Consider the following 10,781-nt stretch of genomic DNA (forward strand, 5'->3'; position numbering starts at 1 on the left):
ATATATATATATATATATATAAATACTAATATATGTATAAATTGGTCACTTACAGGATCACTAAGTGACTAACTAACCAACAATCAAATTCATGGTTTTTACACTGACCATGTTAGTAACTGGTTACATTAGTCATTTACATCAGTAACCTTTTGACAAAATTACATTTTTTTATTTATTATTTTGATTTAAGTAGTATCAAAATGAAGAATCGCTCCTCTTACTTGAGTAAAATCCGGGGCTGATGCATGTAAGTCAATCCAGTAAATAAAGAAAACACTTTTGAACCTCACACAGACAGTCAGCTAGCCCAAAGTTTTACTGATATAATTTTATTTGGGTTTTTTTGCACATAAGCTTTGCTTTTTATATTAATTCTATCTGCAAAGCTTTTCGTGAAATTTAAAGGGTTTAGGTAATATACAGTTATATGAATATCTGTAGGTAGTTAATCCTGTCCTAAAATATATGCATTACATTCTATAATGATCTATCCATGCGAGGGGTGCTGGTGCCTATCTCCAGCTGTCTACGGGCGAGAGGTGGGGTACACCCTGGAAAGGAGGCCAGGTTATCACAGGGCAACATAGAGACAAACAGGACAAAAAAACCATTCACTCACATCTATGGAGAATTGAGAGAAGCCAATCAACCTAACAGTCATGTTTTTGGACTGTGGGAGAAAGTACCCGGAGAGATACTGTAATGATGATGGGTAAATAATGGTTTCATAAGTTTTATGTAAGAAAATTTTTTTTTTAAGATTTTCTTTCCATTTGAGTTTGCACTTTTCGTGTTATTTTTTTTTTTATTTAGGTTTTTTGTTGTTTCAATTTTTTAAAACTCCAAAATGTAATTTTTTCATATAGTTACAAAGATAAGTGTGTCAGCTACTAAGTTATCTTTTTATAAAATAATTTTTTTTACTCTAAGTTGAGAAATGTTTTGGATGGCTACTTATAGCCTTATCTTAAGTAAAAATATGTTCAGGAAGAGCTACTCTAACTTGAGAACAAAAATAAAACAAATCAATGTTATATAAAAATGTTGACCTTCAAAGGCCAACTTATGAAGAATGGTTGAGATCAAAATGAAAAGTTTCATGGTTTTATCTATCAATGCTGATGTTTTTATTTCCTTTTATATCCACAGACGATTGGCATAAACAGATTTAAAATGTTCCACAAAATATTGAAAAGAAGGGATCACTTTATTTAAAAGAAGCAGAAAATCAACCAAACCAACACAAACAAGTCATCACAAAGATCTTAGTAGTGCAATAAAGTTTTGTTTTGGTTGGGGATTATCTATGCTTGTTGACCGTTTTTTTTTTTTTTTTTTTTTCTTTTTCTCCGGTCTTTGATATTTCCACCTAAGAGCTGCAGCATTGCTCAGTTTTTCTTGATGAACCACATTCCATTCATAAATCCCCTTTCCAGCTAAATGATCAGAGTTGGCAGAACACATCAAATAAACAAACTACACAATAGTTAGAGCAAGTTATCTTTAATGGCAGCTAGGAACTTCAAAGACATTTTTAGGATCTCAATACAATGCATCAGAGACAGCACTTAGAGATAATTTCTAACATGATTATACACAGAAAAAAACCATGTTTGCTTATTTATTGGGGAAAAAAAATCAGAGTAGTTCAATATTATAACTGCATATTTTGCAGCAATCATCACTTGCACAGAAAAATGGTCAGATATCTTTTACTTTCTGTTCTATGGAATATATTTCACTGTTAACACTGTTTTTAAGCTCAAATATGCACATGCACCGACGTGTAAACCAAAGTACATTTTCTTTTCTTCTCTCTTGGGAAACTCTCTTTTTTTAAAATCTGCATCACATGACATCATGGGAATACTGCAGTTCCCTCGCAGTGAGGGTGAAAGGTGATCTTATCGCTGTCAAAGTGCATCTCTAATGGTCTTCATAGGATACATCTAATAATCTACAGAAGTGTTTGCATTTGCAAGCGGCATTAAGAGCAAAACCATCTCTAATAATTACCTGATAGTGATGATGAGGGTGATTTTGTTCCTTAACCTTGTAATTAATGTCCTAGGATAGACTCTGAGTCAAACCATACAGTGGTGTTAAATTTAAGAAAGGACTCAACTCATCCTATGTACTCACTTTACAAGATGAATGGTCCGCCAGCTGATGATATCTAATGTTTTATGAGAAAAGCATCTGTGCTAAAGTGTTATTGCAGCATTAATGCATTTAATATGAAAAATTCCGTCATTAAGAGTAGATGGGAAAATGAGTTGCAATGATGCACGTTTGTTGGATTTATATAATCTTTGGAAAAAAACTACAATCTTTATGCAGGTATTAAAGATACCTTAATATAACCCCACATTCTCTATTCAAACTGATTTTTCTTGTGCTAAGGTATTACTCTAACTTTAAATGCTGTGCTTTAATTGGCTAGGATCTGAAGATTGTACAACGATAGACTTAATGAAAAAGACTTTGTGTAATTGATCAATATATTGTTTTACTTAGCGATTTGAATCACTGGGATAAATGTACCTAAAGGACATTTAAATAATATCATCATTTATGCTATTAGTTTTTTATTTATTATAATTTGTTTTTTCTATCAAGTCCAGGTTATTTTCTAACACGCTACCTCACAGCAAACCTGGCAGCCTACAACAACACTACTAAACTTTATTTTCTAAAAAAAAGTTTGACCTCTTCCTAGACTGGAAATTTAGTCAAAATTTTAGCCAGTTAAAAAAACATACTACTGTAATTGTGCACATCTGTAATGTTGCTGCTATTTTCAAATATCCATACTAAAAAAATATCCATAGCTGTATATTGTTTATTTATTCTCCAGGTTCACAGTCTTATATTGTTAAAACACTTAACAGTACAGTATTTTATTTGTTTATTTTTGAACTCTTCACTTTTATGTTATTCTTATACACTCTCTAAGGTCCACATTTGTGTGACCATTTTTTTCCTATTACCTTTTTGGTGGCTGTAACACCACAATTTCCTGCAATAAAGATATTTTCTATTCTATTGTTCATATATAGATAGGCATTATTAAAGCTTACATTTCCTTAAAGCTTTTTTTTTACTGGGGACCTATTCGAAGGTTTCTGCTGCATCAGTTGATGGTGTTCTTCTTGCTTCTTGCTTTTTATATTATTTGCATTTCCAGGTTTCCTTTAACATTTGCTGAAGATTTACATCTGTGAATATAAAACATCAACAGCAACTACAACAGTCTCTAAAAGCTTTTTAACTTTAATCTTCCGAGCACAATCAATATGGGACAAATGGGTTTTAAACCACTCACCAAACTCTATCATAATCCACTTATATACAAAGATTCTACTTTTGCCACATAAATTCATGTTAGTTGCAAATACAATTCCCGCATAAGGATTTACTTTAGATACATGTATGCATTAATTTCCTTATGTGAGAAGCATTAATTTATTAGGACGTTCTAATAAACATATGCTTGGACACATGAAATTAAGAGTCCATCAAAGGAGTCATAATGTTTTACCTCTAACTTTATCAGGAAGCTTATACATTAAGATCAATTTAATGAAATTACATAATTTGAAGCCCGCAAGGGAGAAAATAAGTGATTAAACTTTGGAGCACTTTGGAAAGATAGAATTTCTGAAATTGCTTCACCAGTTAAAAACAAAAAGCACAAGAAAATAAAACAGTTGAAAATAATGGATTCATAAAATTAAAACTCATGTTTTAATTAAAGAAATTCATTTTAGGACTTTTTAAAATATCTTGAGCTGTTTTTTAAGAAAATAATTACTTGTGATCATGCAAGAATTAGCATAAAGACAGTCCAAACCTCACTGTTACTGACTGAAGAGATCCCTCCTCATAATTCTAACCGTCAATACTGTGATCAGCCTTTTTGCCTAAAAATAAAATAAACTGGTTAACAGTGTGATTAATCCAAAGCATTTTAATATTTGGATTTTTCATTTGTACCAAATAGGATAATAGTATTTTTTAAATTACACAATCTGAAGTGGACTTAAAAATGATTTGATAAATAGCCTGTACTTTTATAACACTTAGAGGCTTAAATGCTCATGAGTCACAGCAGTACCTTTTGATCCACCGTGTTGCGCTTCGTATAACTTGCATAAACCTTCTGCTTCTTCTGCTCAGTTCAAGAACGCCTAAGTGCCTTAGGCAACATTCAGTCATTCACCTATTCATTTACACACACGGATGCAGGCAAACTACATTGTAGCCACAGCTGCCTTTGGACACACTGACATTAAAACCAGAACCTTGTGATCAACAACAGCAAGCAAGCCAGGAGAAGTATCCAAGGATACAAACACACAGATAAAGAAAGCAGGGATTCAAACAGGCAACCCACTGGCTACAGGACAAAGCCCTACATCATGACCACCATTACCCAAATAAACGTCATTAAAACTAGCCGAGTCAAAACAAATTCATGACTAATTTTGAGCTCAGCATTCCATACCAGGTATCAGTTCAGAGGAATTTCCAGAATGATAAAAGCCATTTTAATACTGCTAACCACCCTGAATGCTGATTGACATTAAGCTGTCAAAGAACAACAACCAGATATCTGAGGCCAAAACGCAAACAGGAGCTAATACTGAGATGTTGACCTTTTAAATGACACGTATTATCCAGAGCAGGTAGAGACAGGTATCCCTATCCAGTTGTCAGTTAAAGCTTATAAGTCTTTGCAATGCGAATGTGGATATCAACAGGTTAGATATAATAACAGACATTATTGGATAATCTGTTGTATAATCTTTATAATCTGTTTAAGTGGAAGTAATTTAAATCAAACAAGAATAGAGAACAGAACCTTAATGAGACTGTGAACGACATTTTCCCCCATGACATTTACTTTTTTGAATCACCTTATAGGCTATGGGCTTGATATAAAAAAATAAATAAATAAAGATGCCATGAAAATCATACCTCCAATTCAGACAAGTCTCCTCTAATCTGGAATTTAATCTAAAAATAAATAAAGAAATAAAGAAATAAAGAAATTTAAGTGTTAAAACATTTGAAGGAAACAGAGAAAAATAAATTAAGATAATTCCAGGACACATTCGCATGTTATTTGAACAGATAGCAACAGAGGCACTATGATAGATAAATATTTAAAGGACTGTATACCTTTTGGTGTGGAACTTTATTTAAAAAAAAAAAAGAATAAGGAATATTTATCCTGGATATAATACAGGGATTTCTCTGGTCGAAATTAAAAAATGTTTTGCATCACATCTCGTGAGCTGAAAGAAATGAAATACAGAAAGATTGGCAAAAACATTTTTTCCACTTGGCTGATAGTGTTTTTCAAAGACATTCTAGCAAAGGGCAGCTGAGCGCAGACGAATTTGTTGGTAAGCACAGCTGACAGAGTTTATTAGAGTTTAGCCTGAATCAGACACGTATTTTATGAAGCAAACTTGGAAAGAGCAAACCAATAGCTATGAGATTTAAATGTTACAGACTAGTTTCACTTTGTGGTAAAGTTGGTAGCGCAAAGTATCAGGTTCCTGCTTACTTTCAACATTACATATATATATTTGTATCTGTTCAGCTTAATGTCTACTAAATGACATTAACTATTTTCATAAAGGAAAATTAATTTCTAAACAAATATGTATCAAATCAAATAGTGCTTTAATTGCCAGTTGTTTTTCACACACCTGGCAAAAATGTGTTTCTGATAAGATATTGGAAATAATAGAAAATTAAGGCTACCAATAAAAGGAAAATATTTTATTTATATTTTAACATATTTACCCTTCTCTATTATGACCCAAAATATCTGTACTGGAATTAAAATAAAACAATCCTTCATCAACAATGAAAAAAGGTTGGCGTCTGTTTACCTTTCTATTGCCTCCATTAATGAGGACAAATAAGCATGTTATTACAAGAATATTAGTATTAATCTTGCAGATCAAGATAAATAAGTTGCAACGGAATTTTACCCTGCAGCAACACGAGGTTCAAGCTCTGGCTTTCAGTGTTGTGTCCTTGAGCAAGACACTTAACGTAACTAGGGTTACGGCAGCCTCGCTTATGTCAGTGAGCGCCAGGGTGACCTGTGACCATCCATGTGTGTGGATGGATGAATGACTGAAAGTATTGTAAAGCGCTTTCGCCTCCTGACTTGAAAAAGCGCTATATAAGTGCAGGCCGTTTACCATTTAATAATAAAGATACCTTGATTATACAGAGGAAGTTCATTAAAATTTCTGGGTTTAACAGTATGTGAACAATTTCTGTTTCTCCTAATATAATGACTCATAGCCACAATGACTCCTTCAACGGATTGTTCTCTAGCCAAGACAGAATACTTACAGAAAGGTGTTGTGCCATGAGCCTGTTGCTGTTAGGTGTAATGCTTCCTTATAATGAAAAACACATACTTTCAAAATTAACTGACAAACAGTAATGTTGTTTAACCAGATGATGGTTAGTAGTAGATGTAACATTTCAATACCTGGTGCAAAATGAAGACTTAACTAATTTCTTTTTTTTTTTCTTTATTATATTTGGTAAATTGATTTTGAGAATAATAAATCTGTCTTTTTGCAGAATTGTAGTTGCGGTCACAAGCTAAAATGTCCCTCTTTAATTTTTTAGGAAGGTACCGTCCAGGCAGAGACAAGCCTGATCCTAAGACGTGGAAAGCAAACTTCCGATGTGCCTTGAATTCCCTGCCTGACATCTGTGAGCTGCGGGAACACAGCAGGAAGAGAGGCAGTAATGCCTACAGAGTCTACAGAATGCTGCCCAGTTCTCAAACACGCAGAAGAAGAAGAGGTAAACTATTTAATCGGCTTCCCTATTTTCATCTGGACAAATTATTTTCAACATCCAATCCAATCCTGAGCTCTTCTTTGCTTCATCAGGACTGTTCAGCAGACCCCAAGAGATACAGAGAGGCTTAGGAGACCACAGAATCGACAACACATATACCTCACAGCAAACCTGGCAGCCTACAACAGCACTACCTGTGTCAGAACCACCGCATAAGCTGGAGACAAGCGCACAACATTGCTTCAACAGCCATGAAGCACATGGTAAGATGTTTCATTATGTGTACTCATTTTATCACTGGATGTTATTATTAATGGTCCTTTCAGTTCAGTGGTTATGAGTTATTGTTGTTTTGCAGGTCTGTGGGAGTCCAAACTTGAGGAACAGGAACCAAGTGAAGCGGCCTATAAGGTAAGCCATTGTCTTAGAATGAATCCAAGTTTTTCTGACTGAAAATAGACTAAAAACAAAACAAAAACAAATTTGTGTCTCTTTATCGTAGTGTTTTGTCTGTTGCAGCTAACTGACCATTTAAACACTGAGCAATGGAACCAGACTTGGGATCAAAGAGGATGGAGGACGCATCCTCCGTGGGACCAACAACAATGTACAACACTTTTTTTTTTCTTACCTTGGCTGTTCTTAATTATAAGAAGTTAATTAAATATAGTTATAATGCAAAGTGTCATAGTTTCATGCATTCGAAGACCTTATATTTTAACTAAGGTCTTCGAATGAACCTTATATATTTTTTTCATTATATACTTTTTACTGAATATAAGAGACTCTTAGAAGAGTCAAACATACAGGAATAGTCAGTCTCATACTTACTAACACACATTAATTGGAACTAGGGCTGCAACTAACTATTATTTTGAAAATCAGTTAATCTGTTGAATTTTCGATTAATCATTTAATAAACGAACAGTACAAAGGTCCCTAAAGAAGATTTTTGTGAAAATAAAGCTTTTCCACTTAAAGAGATCTGGATAGAGGATATTGACAGACGAAAAAGATTTTTATCTTAAATGCAAAATGAACACAATTTTTTTTTCTTTACAATTTTGGTATCATTGCTCCTCAAGGTGGCTTGGTATGTCAGCTAAAGACACATTTTACAGTCTCTATACTCCAGTTAACGATTAATCGACCACTAAATTAGTTGATAATTATTTAATTAAACTATTGATCACAATATCTGAATCAGCCTTAAATGTAACAATGTTGAGAACTAAAAAAAATCAGTTTGGTAAGTGGAGCACGAACAGTTTAAAAGTAAAATATGTTTCAAAGGCAGAAGCAACTTTACTCAAGATAATAGTGCTAATCCAATTACAGGGCTTGTAATAGGAACTGTTCAGTCATCATTTTAATTACCCGGTCCGAATCCGAGGAAGGAAGCTTCTCAGTTAGTGTACAAAAAGAAGTAAAAATCTTTACGAATTAACAGAATTTATTCTAGTCGTGATTAACAAAAAACCTTGATATAATCAAAAACTGCAGAGGAAGTCTAAACCTTTTGTTTTAGGGCTGCTTTCTCTCGTCCTTAGCTGACGGGCCAGCAAAATGGCGCAGAACTAGTAAATATTTTGCAATTCATCCAGAAATGCTACACCCAGTCAGGAGGTGCCTCTTCTAAAGTCTCAAGCTTCAGTCTACTGCCTTTCTCCCGCTGACCACAGCATTAGCAGACTGTATAAGGTGATGCTAGACCCTCTCTGGTCATTATAGACATTGGCATTGGAGGCTCATTCTAGCTGACTTACATAGAAAGTTTACAGACAACAGTTATTTAAAGCTGTTAGTAAAGTACTTACTTAAAAATAAAATTAAAAGAAAATAGTCTTCAACAGAACACATATTGTCTTACCTTTTTAAAAGTATTATTGTTTAAAGGAATTATACCAATACTTTTGCATTTTTCAGTCTTGAAATACAAGAATAAAATTCTTTGTTAATGAGTTTAAAATTTGGTACAGTTTGTGTTTGAAGTGTTAAACTATTCTTTTTTGGAATTTAAAATATGTAAATCCTATTATGACTGTGTTTGTTTAGGTTAATTGTGCATTGTCTGAAGATTCATCAAGCCATATGTCATTATTAATTAGTTTGATGTTGATGAGTTTGATGTCAGAGTAATGTTCATTTCCTATCAAACTTTTCACTTTGATTTTAATGTTGTGTACTTCTCAGGTGCTGGTGAGGAGAACCCTTATCCTCTTCAGACGGAGAACTACGGTGATCTGTTTGGCCCAAACTACATCAAAGAACTCTCAGACTGGTCCACACAGCAGCAAACACTAATGCTGTAGCTGTTTGGATCCTCTTTTCTATCTTTATTTAACACTTATTTGTTGAGTTAGTGATTTCCCGTAAATGCTTCTGTGTTTTCCTGTTTCTGCTGCACGGACTACTGAACAACAGCAAGGAAATAAAGTTGGGGCCGATATTATAGCCCTGTCAATCACTCAATTCTGGGAACGCTGCAATAACAGGATCTGGTTCCAAGCCAAGCATTGCGGCTGCTGCTATCATCATATGTGTTCACTGTGGTTCAGTGACTCACACCCATGAAAATGACACCAAGCTTGCAGCGTAGCTTTCAGATAAAAAAATAAGATCAGATTTAATCCCAGCAAAAGATATGGTATCGATCTCTACTCTCAGGCTGTCACAATGCTTAAGTTTATGTTTTTATATGCAATTCATAATTTGTTTATTTCTTTATGACTACGAAGAAAGTTAAACAACATTTTATTAAACAATGTACAAACAAATGTGATTCTTTGTCTTTTTTTTTTGTAACTGTGTTTTAAGTTGTTTTTTTTTTTCTTTTAATTTCCATAACAGATGTTCCTTCTTAGGACTGTGAAGTGTAAATGATAAAGAATTACAAAATAAAATTGTTTTGTCAATGTTCCAGTTTTGACTTCTGACTTTGTTTTACTAATATGCATTATAGGTAAAGATTGAGTGTTAGTATAACTTCTTGTTATTCATTTAATAGATTTTAGTCCATATTTTATAAAAAACAAAGTGCTGCAATTAAGAAGAGATAATTCCAAAACAGGAAGCAGCATTATGAATGACCACCATCTACTGTCCATCTGATTTGAAGCTTCAAATAATATGATCTTTAATGAGTTTAAAAGTGCATCTGCTGAGGCTTGGTAACAAAGATTCAATTTTCAGCTGGCCCATTAGTAACCGACACTTAACCGGGCAGAATAGTAGGCAAACAAAACATGACCTGACAGAGCTATGGTTACACTGACTTCTAGATTCTCAAGCAGCGTTTTATTCAACATTGCAAATCTTACATGTTTAAAATTAACATGTAATGTTTGAAAACATTCATGTAATCATTTCTCTACTATTTCTTTTTTTTTCCAGCCTGCAGCTCAGCAAATCAAGACACATATTAAAAACAAAAAAACTTTGGGATGTTTTATTCTGATTAAATTTCTGAATGCACCTAAAATTGACTAAATACCTTACAGATCAATGAAAGTAGATCTAAACTTGTGACTGCATGAAAGTGGACATCCTTTTGGCCACATCACATTCTGATGAGCTCTTAAACGTGAAGAATCGTCTCCCCTTAGTCAGCATTGCCAGCTAGGTAAAAGACTTGGCTTCATCGCTAAACCACCTCCCCCGCAGGATTGCAACCAACAGCAGTTCCCCAAAATGTTCATAGTGGTGGCCTGTTAGGGACCAATGAGCTGTGCTAATAAGCACAGAAATGTATTCAGGGTCAATATTTACTGATCACAATGAATCAACAGGTAAATTAGCACACATCTATATTTCCAAATAAATCACTGAAGATAGACCAGATTTCCATGAAGCCCTAGCTAATAAAGCTAAACACATTTTTAAACATAATTTTTAAATAAATTTATAATTATATATATATATATACATACATACAA

General features: G+C 33.7%; 1 protein-coding gene across 1 annotated transcript in view; it reads left to right on the forward strand.

The window, feature by feature from the left end:
- The window catches only part of LOC107086939 (interferon regulatory factor 5-like), a 10,713-nt gene extending 1,009 nt beyond the window's left edge, over positions 1–9,704 (forward strand). Inside the window, exons 3-7 of the mRNA XM_015378233.1 lie at positions 6,670–6,849; positions 6,939–7,109; positions 7,205–7,257; positions 7,366–7,453; positions 9,040–9,704. Of these exons, the coding sequence (XP_015233719.1) occupies positions 6,670–6,849; positions 6,939–7,109; positions 7,205–7,257; positions 7,366–7,453; positions 9,040–9,158 (611 nt within the window). The 3' untranslated portion in view covers positions 9,159–9,704. The remainder of the gene's footprint in view (positions 1–6,669; positions 6,850–6,938; positions 7,110–7,204; positions 7,258–7,365; positions 7,454–9,039) is intronic.
- The last annotated feature ends 1,077 nt before the right edge of the window (positions 9,705–10,781 follow it).

Source organism: Cyprinodon variegatus, unplaced genomic scaffold, assembly GCF_000732505.1.
Source record: "Cyprinodon variegatus isolate N-32 unplaced genomic scaffold, C_variegatus-1.0 Scaffold167, whole genome shotgun sequence".
Classification (NCBI taxonomy): Eukaryota; Metazoa; Chordata; class Actinopteri; order Cyprinodontiformes; family Cyprinodontidae; genus Cyprinodon; species Cyprinodon variegatus.